Genomic DNA, 19,174 nt, shown 5'->3' with positions numbered 1-19,174 from the left:
ATTCTGATGCTGTGCATCTTCTGCAAACCAACACTCTGGAACTATGTATGTTTAAACAACATGATTGATCAGCTCCAAACCAAAGGTCTCCTTGGTGAGTAGAGTGAGTTAGCACTGTGGAAACACAGTGTTTTCATTTTTATATGAGATTAGTATACAAATCAGAACAGCACAACCAAGTTTCATGGCTTCACCAAGGTCAGATATGCATTTAAAATGCTTGCAATTAGTATTATTTCAAAATCAACAGAGGATACCAAATGTTCTCAGAGCAATGCGTGAGGAAAACCTTTCCCTGCAACTGTTTTCCAAAGTATTTCCAGAGGCAAACTGCCAGCATAGTTATACTAAAATAGTTGCAACTATTCCATTACAGGTGTTTTGGAACAAGTATCAAAGCAACCAAGCTGCAGTTAAATAAAAGCAGAGATAGCAGTCAGCAGAGGGTTGTTTCTCTAATGGTCTGCACAACAGTGCTTTGGAAATCCCCTTCTCCATGGAAATGAAGGAAAAGAGAGAAGGCTGCTTGTAGCGTCTCCAAAATTAACTTCTAAAACACATGCCCAAACAGCAATGACAATAGACACCTGCTCAGAGCAGATGAATTGAGGTATTTGACATGGATAGCTGAGCTGAATATGGAAATGTTCTGCTTCAAAATTACACCTTTAAATTATTCAAAGCACCAGGAACACTTTTATAGGTTTTCCACTGATGAAAACACTTGTGTAAACTACTTTTTTCTGCATGACATCAGAAAAGAAAATGCTTAGAAATTCCAAACTTCAAACCAATGAACATTTTTCCCCTGTGAGGTTTGAAATATCACACTCGACTTCACAGGAAAAATCAGCTGAATTCTGGTATTACCTGTGCAATGCTTGACTTGTGCCCAGAAACACATTCACAAACTGTGCAGGACAGGGTTAATCCCAAGGGTAATGCAAGCAATAAGGGAGATAGCTTATGCACCATCTGTTGCTGGTGGGATAACAAGGGCAATCCCAGCCCATGCGACCTGCCAGGATGGGACTATGGATTTGTGTGTCACCAGAGGAACCTCCCTCAAGACTGTGAAGTGTATAAAGCAGTATCATGTGCAAATCCACACTATAAAGGGTTTCCATATACCTGAGATTTGCCCAAATTCATCTCTTTGAGCAATGGAGTGAGGAATCAAGCTCTGCATGTCAGTGATTTGCAAAGCTCATTGTCTTCTGGACATTCAGCATGAAGCAAACATGGAATTCCAGAATGGTTTGGGATGGAAGAGACCTTAAGGATCATCTAGTTCCAATCCCCAACTATGGGCAGGGACACTTTCCACTAAACCAGGTTGCTCCAAATCCCATCCAACTTACCATGAACACTGTTAGGGATGAGGCAGCCACAGCTTCTCTGGGCAACCTGTGCCAGTGCCTCACCACGCTCACAGGGAAGACTTTCTTCCCAGTATCCCATCTGACCCTGCCCTCTGGCAGTGGGAAGCCATATCCCCTTGTCCTGCCACTCCAGGCCCTTGTCCAAACCCCCTCCCCAGCTCTCTTGGAGGCCCTTTAGGCACTGGAAGGAGGTCTAAGATCTCCCTGGAGCCTTCTCATCTCCAGGCTGAACATACACAGCTCTCAGCCTGTCTTGCAGAGCAGAGGTTCTCTAGCCCTCGGAACATCTTGGTGGCCTCCTCTGGACAGGTGCTCCAACAGGTCCATGTCCTTCCTGTGCTGTGGACCCCCGAGCTGGAGGCAGCACTCCAAGTGGGATTTCACCTGAGCAGTGCAGTGAGGCAAAAATCAGCTTCCTCACCTACTGCCCACACAGTGGCAATAAGCCCGGGATACAATTGGCTTTCTGGGCTATGAGCACACATGGTCAGGGCTTGTGCAGCCTCTCACTCACCAGCTCCCCAAGTCCTTCTCTACAGAGCCTCTCTCAATCCCTTCATCCCTCAGCCTGTGTTGATACCAGAGTTCTGTTCCTGCTTCTGGCCTCTGACCTCTGGCAACAAAACCAGATCTGGGACACTTGGTAATTTAGTTTGAGAAACCTTTCAAATTCATCATGACTTCCCCTCCAGTAACTCTCTGTGAAGTCCTTACTAAAGATTCTCCTTTATTTTTAACTACTTGTTGCAAATCTACATTTTCTGTGTGACCTTACAAACCAGATCAAAGAGATTCCTATGCACTAAGATCCACAATTTCCAACCAAAACTGCCCCTTCTTCCACAGGATTAAAGGAATAAAACCAGTCACATAAAACACAACGGATTTTAATTTTTGTAACTGAACACATAACATGTCTTTTCAAGGCAAACCCAGATTCATGTCTTGTGGAGAACAGCAGCTGAGAAGTGGTGTGAGTTGAACTAAACGGGCTGTAACTATTAAGGACATACATACAACAAGGTGATTATTTAAATAAAAAGCAAACAAATCACATACACAAAAATACTAGAAAATGACACTGGCCATGACTTAGTACAGAATTCTCCTATTTCTGAGACTTTCAGACATGTAACACAAACCTTATTGGCTCTTTTGACCATTGTACCTTTAACAGAAACTACATGTGAGGGTGCACAGTTTGCTAAAGCTCCTTAACACAGGTGAACATAACAAGGCATCCTGGTGTTCCACAGAAAAAACAAAAGGAGGAAAAGCAGATGAAATAAGTTAAGGTGTCCCAACACCCTGTGATAAGCAAAGTACATGTGTGAAGGATCATTTTAAGGATGGTACACAAGAGGTAGAAGTAAGATTTTTTGCAGCAACAGTTGGTTTACAGAAACACTAAAATAAGCCTAAACTGATGAATGATTAAAGTCCTGTATAATCAGCAATTGACCTTTTTTGGAAGCTAATTTATAATTTGACATATTTCTGTTGGGCCCACTGAGTGCATTAATCAAAAAAAAAATCTCCTGCAGTAATATTTCCCAAGCAGGATAAAACTGGCTATTTTAAGTTAATGAGTTTTACCAACAAACATGTAAAAGATATACTTGAGACACCAAACAGTATATTAAAATATAGACACTATTCATCTCTGTATATCTGTCATAAAAATAAAAGGAAACTTATTTTCCCCATCTATGTATTGGAAATAGCCTAATTCTGTGGAAAAAAACTATGCTTAATAAGTTATTACTGTGCATAAACAACTTGTATTTTATACAATAAAAAAATGTAAAGCAATCTTTGCCTAGCAATGATTTTCACTGATTTATTCTCTCTCTAACAAGCTGTTTTTTCTGTACTATATGCAAATATTTTCCTTTTTAAAACTCATTTGGCAATATGCAAAGAGGATTTATAGCTCCAGTTCCTCAACTTGTTTAAAAGTTACCTCTAAGCTGATACATTTTCCATCTCTAACCACACAGACACACACATTAAACACATTTTTTGCACCTTTGATTAGAGTATTGCTAATGAAGAAAAAGAAGGACCCTCCATTCTATATAACTGATAAAAGTGATTGGCAAAGTTATTGTTTTATTTCAAAATTACAAAACATTATCTACCAAAAACAACAGAGAGAAAACAAATATCTCAGGCTCTACAAACCAAAAAAAGTGCTGGTGACTGACATGGATGAACTGCACAGGAAATAAACCAATTCTTAGCCTAATTAAGGCTCTAATTCCCAGAAGAGGATAAAACAAGGTGCAAAATTCCCAAAGATCCACCAATTCAGCCCCAGTTCCTGCAGGAGGTACATTCCCCAGCTTTAAGAGGAAGCAGAATTATCCTGGCTAATTCCAAGTAGTGATAAACCCTAGAACAAAAGGTTGGGAACTTCTTCAGGAGTTTCTTGATAGCAAATGTTCAAGGTGAACTACTAAGCTTGTAAATACAAAGAGCCTAACTTGAGGTATCAACCAGGAAAGCAAAGCCAGAACAAGACAGAAACCTCTTAAAGCTGCTGAGGAACATTCTCAGCTCTTCAGTAGCCTAATCACTTAAAAAATAATAATTAAAATATATATTCCCAAGTCAACTGCCCTCATATTCCCTGTTCCTGTTCAATATTAACTACAAATGGGAAGAGTTAAATCATCAGCAACTCAAGTTCTTCCACTTTAATGACTCTATTAAGAAAAATAAATAAATCTATTGAAGATTGTGGCTATAAGGAATTTAACACTTAGTTTTACATCTATGAACATATAGAAGGTCAGAGAAATAAAGATAAAAAGAAAATCCCCAAACACTACTGCAAACACTAATGCTTTGAGTTGTACCAACATGCAGTATTTTGACACTGCTGCTCCCAAACAGGGAAAAGGACAAAAAATACCCCAAAGCTTCCAGAGCAGGTAGGAAGAGAACTTTAAAAAATAAACATATAGGCTTAAGGTCTGTTTGTTGCATAATCTTTACAGCATTTAAACAAACAAATAAACAAAAATCCAACTTCCTATAGGATTGGAGCTGTGATTTAATGACTTAGTAAGTTGTGTATGTGTGACTATCCCCCTGAGGGAAGCTGGAAGCTGGCACTGGAGGAAGAACAGATTTATCCACAAACAAACACATTTTGTGCTCAGAATTCCTCACCTTTTGTCTCTTTCTAGGTGCAGAAAAGCTGAGCTTCAACCCTACCTCATTCTCTTCCCTGACAGACAGCAACTGGAAGGAGAGAGGTGATGATCCAGATCCCAGAAGGAGGACCATAACCCCTTGGCTTCAACCAGCTGCTCCCAAGTCCTTTTCTAGTCCCTCAAGCTGGGACACAGTGTGATTCCATGTGAATAAAACACACGTGGGGGAAAGGATGGCTACCAGAGAGGGACAGGAACAAGCCAACTCTGCCACAAGACTCAGCAGCTGAACCCTGACAGCATCTGCGAGCAACAGATGAGGAAAAAGGAATCATGGTTTAAGGAAAGACAGATTGCTGGCCCCTCAGGTTCAGGCCTTGCTGACCATGGAAGCCAAATAGAGGAGTAATCCTCTCCATTCAAATGAGGGTTCCCTGTGGCTCAGTGTTTCCTTCCTTCTGGTAGTTCCTCTCTCCTCCTTTATATCCCCTAACAGAAAGGGAGGTGATGTAGGTTGCAGATCAAACACAATCCCAGGAAGTTGTGCTCACAGCCACCTCTGGAAAAGTGCACAGAAAACCTAGAGAGTTTTTCACAAGAACCTGGAGTATCTCCACACTTCTCTGCAAAGGCAATGACCTCAGCAAAGCCTCTCACTTGCATAATCTCCATCTTCTATAATTCATTTACTTCAAAAGAGAAAAGGTGACAGAAATAATCATGAGAGACTTATTATGGAACTTGAGCAGCAGTTTCCAAGCTGTAAGGCAAATAATTTCCAAATTATATGTGTCCAGGTATGGACAAAAATACCAACAGCAAAGAATATTCAGTCTGGAAAGAAAATAAATCAAATAGCAGCAGTTTTGGAACTAATAGTCTGACATACACACCTGAAAAGGCCACAGCAAGATAAGCATCATGAACTTAAACTCCCTGGATGCTGCTCTAATGAAAATAACAAATTTCTGAGTTTTAGTTTATATAAATACCATCAGAGTAACTTAACTGCCAGAGGGACCCTGTGGGTACAAAACTAAAACAGAGATACGAAAGCTACAACCAAACAAAAAGGAATCTGCCCCTGCTGCCTCTCTTCTGGGAATTAATAAGGTTGAATCACTAGAAGCCTCCAGTTATTTATACAGAATACAGAAATAATTGTCATTTCTAAGTCTGTGCTGTACTGTACTACCAATTTAAGATTTTAAAGCATTAAAGATTCACTCCCAACTATCAAAACATACACCGTGATAATAATCCTGACTTGAGGAAGGACTCTAAGTATCCTGTTTACTGGAGCAATCCAAGATCACTGCTACCAGGACAAGCTACACCACCTCATCCAGAAATTCAAACTGCATAAATAAAAACAGGAAAACAAAAGAGAAAAATTAAATCTCAACAAATCTGGAGAGAAAGTAGAGAAGAAGGGAATAAACTAACTAAATAAATGGGAATTAGAAAAAGAGAAATAAATTAAATTTTGCCTGATTGCTCCACACATTGGGGGAAGATTTCATAAATCAAACCTAACTCCAGCCCAAAAATCACCTCTCTGGCTTAACTGTGACCTAAAACCTCAACTCTGTTTCCCCTGAAGTCAGTAAGATACAAATACAACTAGTCCCTAAGCCCACAAGCATTATACTTGCACTTATTCACACCAAAAAGTTAATGCAAGACTTACAGAATTTGTACCTCGTTGCCAAATGAAACACTAGGCAGCGAGAAAAAAATGGCACGACTAACAAAGCTGCTGCAACTCCAGGTGCTATTTCACAAAAGAGAGCAGGTTTTCCCCTAAAATACAAAAAATGTGTAATAAAGCAATAGAATGGAAGCATTCTGAACTGAGAATTGCAGACAAAATTCATTTGAGGCCTAATGATGTCTATAATTGAATCCTTCAAGAAAATGGCACAAAAATCATTTTGCTAGGAGATCTGGAGATTTTACGGAGAAGACAGAGCAAGGCAAAGTGAAACACAAGTGTGTGCTGGTCACATTTGTAGGGTATGACAAGGAACATCTTATACTGACACTCTGGTGGTGACACTCACAGCCACAGTGCATTAGGCTCATTAAAGAGCCCAAAACTAGATGGTCTAATATATGCAATTAACATAATTAACTAACTGTAGTCAAATGCAGCCATGCTGTAACCCTTCAAAATGCATTTTTAAACTGCAGTTTCAGACAAGTGAGCACAAAGCTATTTACCATTTTGGGAAAATAAGACTATTGAAGGCACATTAACTATGAACTAATTAAGACCATGTTCCTTCACAAGAGTAATTAATACACAAGCAATATAGTAAGGACCAACTACTCCCTATGCATTCACCACTACAAAACAACCCTGCAGGGCTACAAGTGTTCTGTAAACAGAAAAGCTGAACCAGACTTTCAAATTCTGATTTCCTGTCAACACAGTAATAGTAATTAAACCACAAAATCATCCATAAACTGAAATACTGCAAACTCCACTTGTAAGCTGTGGAGTCTAATTAGTTTCACAAACATGAACTGAACCTTCTTAAATTAGTTTGTGCAAATAAATTGCATGTGCACACAGAGAAAACACAGTGAAATAACTCTCTCCACTACCTGGTTTTTAGGATAAGGCTGAAAATATAAAGTTGAATTCACTTTCTTTAGGGAAAAAACCCCAACAGTCTTGCTACACTAAGAATCTGATTTCTATCTATTTTTTGCTTTTAAACTTGATTCAGTGGATCACAATGAGGCTTGTGTAAATTTTAGCTACAAATTTACATGCTACTGCCTCAGTAGAGGTAACAATGGGACTATTGAGACTATATCTGCTCTAGGAACATCCACAGATTCAAAACTACACAACTGCATTTGGAACATTTGGCAACTACATACATGTATATGGAAACAGTTCTATAGTTATCCACAAAATGTCAAATTCTACACTGAACACTATGCAACACGAAAATTTTTATTTTTCCTCTTTCAAACTTGGCTTCTATCCCCAACTTAATTCACTTTTAAAATAAGAACTGCTCTCCAAAGCTGCTCATTAATATACTGATGCTTAAGAACCTTAATTGATTACTAGTACATGTTAAGAGGTTGTGTAATGGTAAGACAGGTTGTTAAAGCATTCAAATATTTCTAAATGCCCTAAGAACATACCTGGAATTACTCATTCTTGGCTAATTCTCACCCTGAACAGACACACTAAGACACTCTGATTGTCTAAGCCACAGAATGGAAACAAGTCAACAGCAATTGAATATATTAAATCTTCCATGCCAAAAAAATAAATCAGTTAAACAGCTTTGGTAACCTAGGACATAGTTAGCTTTGTGTAAATGTTTTGCAAACATCCCTCCCCCCCCCCCCAAAAAAATCCCTCTATACCATGTGTCTATTAATATAATAATATAGATATTTCCTGAGTAAATCATTAAATCTGATCATTCGGAAGATTTGGCAAAATATTTCACTTTATATTACTAAAATAGAATTTTAAATAAACATTCAAGAAACACATTAAAATAAATATGGAATGTCTCTGGAAACTATAGTACCATGAACTTATATTAATAACAGAAAGTAATTTTTTTTCATTAAGTGCGTACCATGTTATATAGTTATTGGTTTTCAACCCACTGAGGAATCAATAAATCTAATTCCTAATCCTGAGTGACAGTTTGATATCACCTGCTAACGTGTACTTCCATGCAGTATGTACTGCAAAGCTACAAAATCCTTTTTAATGGAAAAATTTAAGTGGATTATGCTATAGAAAAGCTCAGTTTACACTGGTTTTGCTAGAAACTGAACTGGCAGCACAAATGCTGAAGCATCTCACACAACCAACATTAAACACTGATTATTCTCCAACTTAGTGATAACCTGAATGACCTGAGTCCCTGTCACAAAGCACAGCAGTGTGGACTGCTCCTGACAGAGTGAGGGGATGCAAACTACTCAGTGATTACTTTGGCTCTTAAAAGAACTATATAACGGTGCAAAAAAACCTGAACCCTCAACAACTATTAAGTACCTTTAAATATGCTAAATTGTTTCATTAACAAAAACAAGGTGAATTAAGTCATACCACACTCTGCTTTCTCAGGTCATGGCTTGGCTCGCAGCTGATGCAGAGCTTTAGGCAAGCACACGAGGAAATGCTCAGCTATTGTTTAGTTCCTCTTAAGACTAAATTCCTTTACAGACACTGCAATCCCAGCAATATTCAAATTGCATTAACACTACAAGATGCATCTCTCAACACCAGAATCATTCATCAGGCATGTTAATCAACCCTTCGGCTTTTTGGCATCCTATCAAAACCACCTTCCATGGTGCTGTGGAGGACACTGTGCCCTTCCCTCCCCATCCTCGGCCTCTGCCTCCCTTTTGCTGCCATTATCACTGTTATTATTCTAGAATCCTCAACGCTTCCTCAGGCTTTTCTTTTTCACTTCCTTTGTCTTCGTGCTCTGTGCTGCTTTTTTCTTGTGTGCTTGTGCATGGAGGACAAAGCTCTTGCAATGCCCTTTCAAGGACTTCTTCCTTTGCTGGTCCACTTGAAGGGTTTTTTGGCAAAGTCATGTGCAAGGCACACCAGAGAGCGGTCCGAGCCCTGCGTGTGGCAGCAGCCAGTTCTCTGATGGCACCTGCCAGAGCCACCACATCTACAACAGAACAAGAGGTGAAATTAGTGTGCAAACCTGGAAATTTTATACATTGAGACTTCTGTAAATTGGTTCAACTCATCACCTTGAGCACACTGTGCTGAAGAAACAGCTAAAGCTGGTAATGCACTGCCTGACACTCAGAATCAGTCAGGCTGGAAAAGACCTCTGAGATCATCAAGCCTAACCTATGGCCTAACACCACCATGTCAGCTACCTGGATCATCTATCTGGACTTCAGCAAGGCACTTGACACTGTCTCCCACAACATATTCCTAGAAAAACCAGCTATCTGTGGCTTGGATGTGCGGACACACTGATGGGTAAAGAACTGGCTGGCTGGCCAGGCCCAGAGAGTTGTGGTTAATGGAGCTCAATCCAACTGGCAGCCAGTCACTAGTGGTGTTCCCCAGGGGTCATTATTGGGGCTGACCCTGTTTAACATCTTTATTGATTATGTGGATGCAGGGATTGAGTGCACCTTCAGTAAATTTGCAGACGACACTAAGCTGGGTGGGAGTGTCAATCTGCCTGAGGGTAGCAAAGCTCTACAGAGAGACCTGGACAAACTTGATCAGTGCACTGAGGACAACTGCATGAGGTTCAATAAGGCAAAATGCCAGATCTTTCACTTGGGACAAAACAACCCCATGCCCCCATGCAGTCCTAGAGGCTGGCAGAGGAGTGGCTCAAGAGTTGTTTGTCAGAAAGGGACTTGGGGGTGCTGGTGGACAGTGGCTGAGTATGAGCCAACAGTGTGCACAGGTGGCCAAGAAGGCCAATGGCATCTTGGTCCGTATCAAGATTAGCGTGTCCAGCAGGACTAGGGAAGTGACCATCCCCCTGCACTTGGCATTGGTGAGGCCACACGTCGACTGCTGTGTTCAATTTTGGGCCCCTCAATTAAAAAAGGACATTGAGGCATTGGAGTAAGTCCAGCCAAGGGCAACAAGGCTCATAAATGGTCTGGAAAACATGTCCCATGAAGAAGGGCTGAGGGACCTGGGTTTGTTCAGCCTTGAGTGGTAGAATAATGCTTGAACTCGATGAACATAGAGGTCTCCTCCAACCTTGCTGACTCTATGATTCTATCAACTAGACCATGGCATTAAGCGTCATGTCCAGTCTCCCCTTAAACACCTCCAGGGATGGTGACTCCACCCACTTGCCTGGGCCATGCATTCCAGTCCAAAAAAGACATTCTACTTTTTTGAGAACTACATTTTTACGTTTAGGACAACTTGTGGTTATATTCTATCACTGAACAGTTTTTACAGTTCTCTGAGTCAAGAGGAAAATGTTTCAAAGTGTTTAAACTAGTGACAGAGAAAAAGAAAATGGATCTCAAAGTAGTTTAAAGTCTTAAAATGCAACAGGTTTAGATTTGCAAACTTTCTGTAGCTGAGGTTATAATAATTGCTACATATTTCAGACATGCATATTTCAAATGGAGTATATACACAAATAAATATCAGAAAAAGCTTTGAAAGCTAGAGGAATGGGAAGCATTTACCTTTCTCATTATTATACCATGGCACTCCTTGTCTCTGTGGATTAGCAGCATTAGCAATCTCCTCCTTGCGCCGTGCCTGTGTGACCTGAATGGCTTCCATGTGCTGTTCCAAAGCCGTGGATATGTTCCTATGCATAGAGGTACCACAAAGCCTTTCCATTTTTCCTATTAATGTGAGAACCTGCCAGAAAACACCAAAATCATTAAGTATTTCTAAGTCTTCCTTAAACAGAGGAAAACAACTGCAGGAATTGTGGCTGCACAAGGCCTACCCTGGCGTGCTCTCGTGACTGGTCAACAATCAGCCGATCCACTCGGGATGGGTTGGCAGGGAGTCGGGACACAGGGCTGTTACTGGAGCTAGAGATGCGCTTGCCTGGGAAGTTTCTTGCAAGATCAGCTTCAGTCTGGAAGAGAAGTGAATAACCAGTGTTAATGCTGGAAATTAGTAGAATATTGCAATCCATTTTTGAGGCTGTTTAGAACTTTCAGGTACACGAGAATTGAGCTCCCTCTCTCTGCTTCTGACTACATTTACTGGAAAATGTTCCCAAATAGCATAGAATCACAGAATGGATTGGGTTGGAAGGGACCTTGAAGATTATCTCGTCCCACTCCTCTGGGTATGGGCACAGACACCTTGCACTAGACCAGGTTGCTCCAAGCCCCATTCAACCTGGCTTTGAACACTTCCAGGGATGGGGCAGCCACAGCTTCTCTAGGCAACCTGTGCCAGTGCCTCACCACACTCACAACCAAGAATTTCTTCCTCAATCTAAAGCTGCTGTCAGTTTAAAGCCACTATCCCTCGACCTAACACTACATGCTTTTGTCCAAAGTCCCTCTCCAGCTTTCCTGCAGGAATACTTCCTTAATTCAGCTCTCCCTCAAGGTACAATTCTCAGTGGCAGCTTTTAGATTCAAAGCTGTACAGCTTTATTTTAACCAATCTTGGACACAGACCCAGGCAAAGAAATTCCTGTGTAATACCCAAGAAATGGGTACTTGAAGCCCTTGAGGACATAGTTTAGCAGTGAACATGGTGGTGTTGGGTTGATCGTTGGACTTGTTGATCTTAAAGGTATTTTCCAACATTAATGATTCTGTGAGACCATGAATTTAAACCCTATGCCTTTCACTGGTGCTCTCAAATGTCACATATGGTTATTAAATAACCACAGGTGATCACAGCAGCAGAAATTGTATCTGGAGTTTATTTAACATAAACTGATATCAGCTCTGAAAAACTATTCACACAGCTGCCAAACTCCCACTGAGAAAGGAACTGGCCAAACCACTATATAACATAGCAGTGATTAAACATCACCAAACCTATTTTTGGATAGCAACTTCTTATACTTGGAGCAAAAAAAAAGACACTAGCAGCTTCTCTATCTCATTCCTTCTTCAGTGTACAATGGACTTGGGAGAGAGGGACCAGGTCCCACACTGCAGTTCAAGGCAAGGTTAAGTCTACATTCACACTATGTACATTTGTACTGAAAGTATGTGCTGAAGTCCTTTGCTTTTTGCTTTACTGACACTTCCATGATATTTAGTCTCTGTCCTCACCTAACATGGATTACAAGAGCTGACTGATTCCACATGTACTCATCTGAGAAGCCTGAAAGGCATCCAGAAAAAAATGGATGGGAAAAGAGTCATGGATTCATACAACACCATCAGCTATTTAAGAACTACTATAAGCAGTTCCCAGTACTAATGTAAATGTACATTTAATATTGCAATTCCAAGCAGGCAATCTGTAGAAATATTTCAAATGTGAGATCCCTGGAAAAATGAGCTTTATGAAAGGAGACAGATAAGCTCACTGTCACCATGACTCCAAAGCAGCTGCAATGAAGAGGTTTCTGAAAGCTGGAAGGGCATACTCCCTTCTGAGGAATATGTATTTTGGCTGTAGGAATGTGAGTCAGGCTATGGTAGTTGGCAAGTGAGACTGAGAACAGTTCATACTCACAAAGGTATTTTCAGGTGTAGTCTAACTACAAAAATCAGGGACTGAGAAAGGACCAGATCAAGTTAATCAATAAAATCCCTTTGATTATTAAGCACACAGTATGAAGATAAACAATCCTCCTTTAATGATGAAAACAAAAATTATATAAGATAAAAAAACCTATTATTTGGTCTTCCCAAACAACCTAATTGTCCCAAATCCTGCCTAAGCAGGTTTGGAAAAGCCACAACAGAAAGCAGAAGAGTTTCTGAAAACACTGGAGCAAGAATCACCAGCAGCCTTCCTCATTTGAAGAGAATGCCTAAAAGACCAGACAGGCAGTGAGGAGTCTTGTTTAAAGGCTTCTGTGAGACAACAATACAGACAGGTCTATTTACACTTCCAAAGGTCCATTAGGAAGGTCCCACACCTGATGCTGGAAAGAAAAAGGCACTCTCTAGAGATGTACTTCGGTCAGATATCTGTCTCTTTATCAGAGCAGGAGTCATTCTGACATGGAAGAAGCAGCCATGCACTCAGTGTATAATTAGGACCATGGATTAGGGACAATTTAGTCTGAGACCTGAAATGGGGTTCAGAGATTTTACTCCTCTTGGGAAAGCACCTCCTGCTCCTTTAGAGTGTTAAGGGAACTTCCCTGCACTAAATGCATTCCTCAACAAGGGCACAGAGCTTTCGTTCCCAAGAGTAATACATTTCTCAGTGTGAGCCCTCCCTGACAACAGTTCTTAGGAGGAGAGTCTCAGGCAGGAAAATGACTTTAATAAAAAGCCTAAATTGGAATTTCCTTTGGGAGAAGGAATTTGCATTCAAAACACTGTAGGTTTTCTCTACACCCATGTACAGGGTGCTCCAGATTAGTTACTTCATTTTCTTTTTGATAAAACAAAAGATTCAGCAAAATGAGAAACAAAAAGAGTAAGAGAAAGACACAACTATATCACTGACAGTAAAAAAACCCCAAACAAACCAATCAAAAAAGAAGAACCATGAAACTCCAACCAAACAAGAAACACCATAAAATGTTCTTTCTTCACATGATTTAAAACCAGTCATGTTCTTATCAGGAAGTTATTATCAGTTGTATTTTACCTTCTTCCTCTCCTTCTCCAAAGCTCTCCACTGCTCATAACACTCCTCCAGTCGGATATGAAGCTCGTTGGCAGGTCCACTGCGGTTCCTTGGAGGTCTGTACTTGTTAAATGGTGTTGGAAAGCCAAAGTAGGGTGCAGCTACATCCCCACAAAAGAGATCATTGAGGAAGGGACTCAGGGGGTTAAGGTCATCATAGTGAAACAGATCAACAAGTTCTGAGAATGGAAATGGTGCTGGAGGAAAACCCAAATTATTTGCTGATGAAAATAGATGGTGATTAAATGGTGGGAAGTTGGGATTTTGCTTCAAATCAGACATTAATGGGAAAGAAGGAAGAAGAGAAGGATTGATGAAATCTGACAAGCTGCCACCATTCTGTTCATGGTTTTTTGGGAACATATTGAACTGCTGACTGTTTGGGGGTTTATATCCAAAATGAGGAATCCAATTCCTTCTGCCTCTTCTATCATCTTTGTTATAATTCTCTTGAGTCTGTTTTTTTGGAAATTGGTGGTATTTTCCATGGTCTTCCCTTACGGCCTTCTGCTGAGTTAACCAGTCAGATGAAAAATGAACAGGGAATTTAGGGTATGGCCCCTCCTGATTAGTCAATGAATCCTGCTGGGATCGGCCAATGGGTTTAATTTGCTTCTGGTTTTCTGAGGTGAAATTAGAAACTCCCAGATTATTAGAAACACCATTTGATATTTGTAACCTTCCATCTTTCCTTGGAGGGAGAACAGGTAAGAGCTGTGAGAAGTAAGAGGACTGTGTTACAGACTGATGAGTTGGAGAACCACCAGACATGGTTGAAACCCCTGAAGATGACTGTGGACTTGTTACCACTTGTTTTCCATATGGGATATCCGACGCAGCTGTCAGACCTTTCCCATCCAGCCACATATGTCTGTGGTAGGATGAATAACTCCCATTTTGCATAGCATTTTTCACAGGTAAATCATATTCAGCTGCTTTATGAGAGCATTCTTTAGGACCAATATGAATCTTACATTCATTATTATTAAAAGCATCCCCCAAAGTAAAGCCACAATGGCCATTTTGGCTTTCTTGGAGTTTTCTGACTGTTCCTCCACAAAATTTATTTTCCTTAGGGGCTTGATTGAAAAAGGATAGTGATGGATGAACAGATGACTGCAGTTTATGAGCAGCTGTGAAGTTTTCATATCTTTTAGAAAACAAGAGGTTGTCCTGGGATACTTTATCCCAAGAGTTATCAAAAGGCTGATTGGAAAACTCCGGGGAATACTTAGTTTGTTCTTGAGCATAATTTTTCAGAGCTTTGCCTCTTGCTCTTTCACTTTTCCAATGCTCTTTCTGAATGTTAGTGCCTTCTTTCAGTTTGTTCTGAGGAGAAAAAGGGCTTAAATTGTAACCAAGCTTTTCATAGTCACCATTTAACCTCACATGGTTGTAACCGCACAAAGGCTGATTATCATTTCCATTTTGAAATGAAAATTCTTCTGGGTGAATTGTGTTGTTGTTTTGCAATGCATAATTTTCAGGGTAACTGTTCTTCAGAACATTGTCAGGCTGAGTGCAAGGCCCAGATGGAGAAAGCCAAGACTCTATCAACTGAAGATCTCCCAAGCCTCTGTGTAACATCACATCAGGAGACTTCTGCAGGTGTTCCTGATGGCAGCTCTGTGTGCCCATCAGGTTTGAAAAATCCTTACTTTCCACAGAGTGCTTAGTTGAGAGCCCTGAGAATTCACCATTGCTTCCAAGATCAGATGCCCACATAGGAGGAAACAATCTTGAAAGAGAATTCCTGTAACAAAGTTAAACAAATGTCCTGTCACGATGTAAAACATTTCTTACATTAGAACAGTTCACACACCATAGTTATTCTGCACCACCACGTGTTTCCCCCATTCCATTTTTGGCTAACCATATACATACAGCTCTCCACCAGAATTTACAGGGAGGAATATTCCCACTCCAGGAAATCTCACTATCAACATGGTTCTCTACTGTTCATAATATGTATATTCATAAATTCAGAGTTTATTTGGATTTATTAACTATTTTAGATCAATTGTATTCACTCAAGTTCCTACTAGTTAAAATCAGTTATATTTTTCCCTCCCGAAATGCTGTAAAACTGATAGAAGACTTCAGCAAATATGCATCTCTAACAGTTTATTGCCTTTTCTTTTCCTACTGTCAAGTGAAGTAAAGAAACACTTCTACATTTTAAGGGGATTTATGCATCATATCTCTGACAATGGGCAAAACCAAACAATACACAAACTGTAAGAACTTTCAGAACAAACTTACCAATCTGTTACTGGCTCAGGCTTGTTTGGCTCCTCTAAAATGCTTGACACTAGCCCAAACATGTCAGGGCCATTGCCAGAATAAGAAAGATTTACTGGTGCCCTGAAAACAACAACAAAACAAACAAACAAAACTTAATTATTTTTTTTTTACTGAACAAAACAGGCAAATGGAAAATTCAATTTAACTTGAATTTATTTTAGCAGCAGGTGCTGGGTTTTCTGAATTTAATGTATCCTCAGCATCCACATACAGAAATTTCTTCTTACAGCAGCAAATTCTATAGCTTAAACGAAGTAGAACAATTTTCTTAACTTCTTGCTTCACCAGACACTTCCCAAGCTGTTATGTGAAGAGATAGCAGCATTTTTCCTCTCTTTCCAAGAAACACAATATTGCACAGATATTTATTTAAACCTTGACTGTCTTGTTTGGAGGATAAATATGATCAATATTCTCACTACCTAATTTATCTACTTCAAAAACTATTATTTTCATCTTAAAAAAAAAAAGCTTTAATGAAGTTGAACCACTTTTTAATCCTCTTTTAAAAAGGAGTTGGTAAAACCTTTCCTGATAAAGACCAGAGGTGTTCTATCATCACTACTCTTACACAAGCCCAACTTTTACTTCAGGTGTAAAATGAGATCTGTAATGACACTCAGCCCTTACTCAGAAGTTAATTATAACATAACACTATTAAAATCTCCTTCCCTCTCACACATTGTTTTGCTTCAATAAACTTCACTTACCACCCAATCCTCACTCAGCTCATTCCTTTCAGGGTCCCTGAAGAACTCTGAGACTTCCCTTCAACTAATCCAAAGTACACCATCTGCTAATGCTACCACATAATTGCTCACTAATTTTGCTGATTAACAAAGACTATAAAATATGGGATAAAGCTAATCACCTTGTTAATCTCTTGCCACAGTGAAAATGAGTCACTTAGACCTTCCCGGATTTTAAGACCTCACCACATCTTGACTTCCAACTACCTCTATGATTACTTCATGACTGTTCAGTTCCCTCAGTAATGTGGTCTGTATGATTTTATTCAGGATATACAGAAGTGCAAAGACTCTTGAAAATGTTTTATGAATGTAGAACTAACTGATAATTGATAACTGGGCCAAAAAATTGAGAATTAAAAGGACAAGAGCATGAACAAAGTTACACTGCAAAGAAATCTTCAATGATGGATCAGCTGCTTTTGTGGAGAAGCTTAGAGAAACCAAAATGTTACATGTGTGTTCCACCTAATACAGTCAGGCACCAAATACTCTAAAACATTACAGGGAAAATATAAACATCTAGAGGTTTTTAGCCTCAAGAAATACTATATATCTGCAGGCTCAGAATGGGTATAGATATGGATTATCACAAACATACAAGTACCATTTAGTTTCAATCCTTAATTTTATTCTTTTTAAAAGCTACCTTGCATTTGCTACCTTGCAATTAATCTAAAAACTGCTTTTAAGAAAATACTGTATATTTTAATTAGCAGAATGTCAGTGCTCAAACTTAGCACTTACAGCAAATACTAAAGCTATATGATATTTCATTCAAAAATAAACATCTCTGGGGCACTTCCCAGGGAAGGCTAGCAAAAAAAAAAAAAATTAGCTTTTCTGCAATACATGTATGTTCCTTAACTGTTACCTTACAGCATCTTGTGACCCCAGTGGACTCTTGTTTCTCCCCACCTCAAATATCCTCTTTCTTATCAGCAAGTGATAAAAAAAAATGCAGTGAGATGTGAGAAATGCTCATTAGAAAAGCATCATCAGTGTCAAAAGCTGTCAGTGTCTACCAACCAACCCTCCTAAAAAGGCAGTATTATGTTGCCAGCACTTAGCATTAAGACAGAAACAAGAGAAACCCCTCAGCTTTTTTTCAGAACCTCTGTAGTAACTATTACACAGCAAAGAAAATCTATTGAGTTCCTAGTTATCCAGTAAACTCTTCCTTAAAAGATCCAGAATCCTGTTTGTTCTTCAGCACAACAATTTCAGTGTTCCAGAACACCTCCAGAAGGTCACACCAGGGCTGTTCATACCGTTTCTTTGGGCAGTCCTGGAAAGCAGTGCTTGAGCCAATATCCTCTCCACACGCTGCCCAGTCACTGTAGAGTCGGGAAGATTCCAGAGGTGGTGGAGTACTAGGAATTGCTCCTAATAATGTGGAAAATAATTGAGTGTCCATTGTTTGGTTCTTGCTAATTACCTATGTTAAAAGAGAAGGAAATATTATAACATTAGATGTTTATGTTAAAGAGCAGTAAAGGCCACAAAGCAAACATTTAGTTTTTCAGGAATATGTAACGTAGCTGTGACAAAAGGACAAGTCTAAATCATGTTCCCTCCTCTGCCTTAAGTTAGGCCAAATCTGACAAATGTGTCTTCTGAAAATAAATATGTAAAAAATACAAATTACTTACTACACAATCATAGGAATTTCACATTGTGTCACATTCACAAGCCCAGAATCTTCTGGCCTATATGACCAGCAATGCACATGTCCCAGGCAGACACATCCCCTCTGGAAAACAAAGGGAAGAGTAATTACCTGTTATATATATCTGTTTTTTGCCTGAAAACACAAAATATTCCAATGGAAGAGCCCATGGTAAGCAGGGATGGGCATCTGTAAACTTCAGAGAGCAAAATGTGGGTAAGAAAACTAATCTGTCTTTTAAGTACTGGTCCACAAAAGACTATTACAGATAAATTATTTATTCAAAGATTATTTATGCCAGGAAATTCTATCAATTTAATTTTCTCTTGCTTACTGCAAATCCTTGGTCAAAACCTGGTTTAGTGAAGGCTGTAACAGACTCAGAAGTTCTCCCTTCCTGGGTATTGTCTGAAAAGGTAGTAATGATATATTACCTGCCAGGTATGTTCCTACCATGAGCAGGACAGGACAACCCTCCTTTAGGGGATTTTTTTTTTTCTATTAAAAATGTTTACACTGAGAGCTTATCACTTGCTGTAAACTTGTCTTGCACAGCCATACAAATCCCTATTAAATAACATAATTAGGGGTACTATAAGCCTGTAGAG

General features: G+C 39.6%; 1 protein-coding gene across 1 annotated transcript; it reads right to left on the bottom strand.

The window, feature by feature from the left end:
• Positions 1-8,962: 8,962 nt before the first annotated feature.
• On the bottom strand, positions 8,963-18,314 carry LOC103801396 (uncharacterized protein C17orf104 homolog). Its single transcript, XM_009073808.1, has 6 exons — positions 18,169-18,314; positions 16,107-16,208; positions 13,806-15,597; positions 11,005-11,139; positions 10,733-10,913; positions 8,963-9,219 (listed from the first exon to the last, which is right to left on the bottom strand). The coding sequence occupies exons 1-6, from the start codon at positions 18,312-18,314 to the stop codon at positions 8,963-8,965; spliced, it is 2,613 nt and encodes an 870-aa protein (XP_009072056.1).
• Positions 18,315-19,174: the final 860 nt, after the last annotated feature.

Source organism: Acanthisitta chloris, unplaced genomic scaffold (assembly GCF_000695815.1).
Source record: "Acanthisitta chloris isolate BGI_N310 unplaced genomic scaffold, ASM69581v1 scaffold4014, whole genome shotgun sequence".
Taxonomy (NCBI): Eukaryota; Metazoa; Chordata; class Aves; order Passeriformes; family Acanthisittidae; genus Acanthisitta; species Acanthisitta chloris.
This window is presented reverse-complemented; position numbering and strand designations above follow the sequence as displayed.

Excerpts from the sequence above, each read along its gene's own strand:
- LOC103801396 (XM_009073808.1), bottom strand. The coding sequence starts at position 18,314 with ATGGACACTCAATTATTTTCCACATTATTAGGAGCAATTCCTAGTACT. Across the intron at positions 15,598-16,106 it reads CCTGAGCCAGTAACAGATTG|GAATTCTCTTTCAAGATTGT; the intron begins GTAAGTTTGTTC and ends ACTTTGTTACAG. Across the intron at positions 11,140-13,805 it reads TGGAGAAGGAGAGGAAGAAG|ACTGAAGCTGATCTTGCAAG; the intron begins GTAAAATACAAC and ends CTTCTCTTCCAG.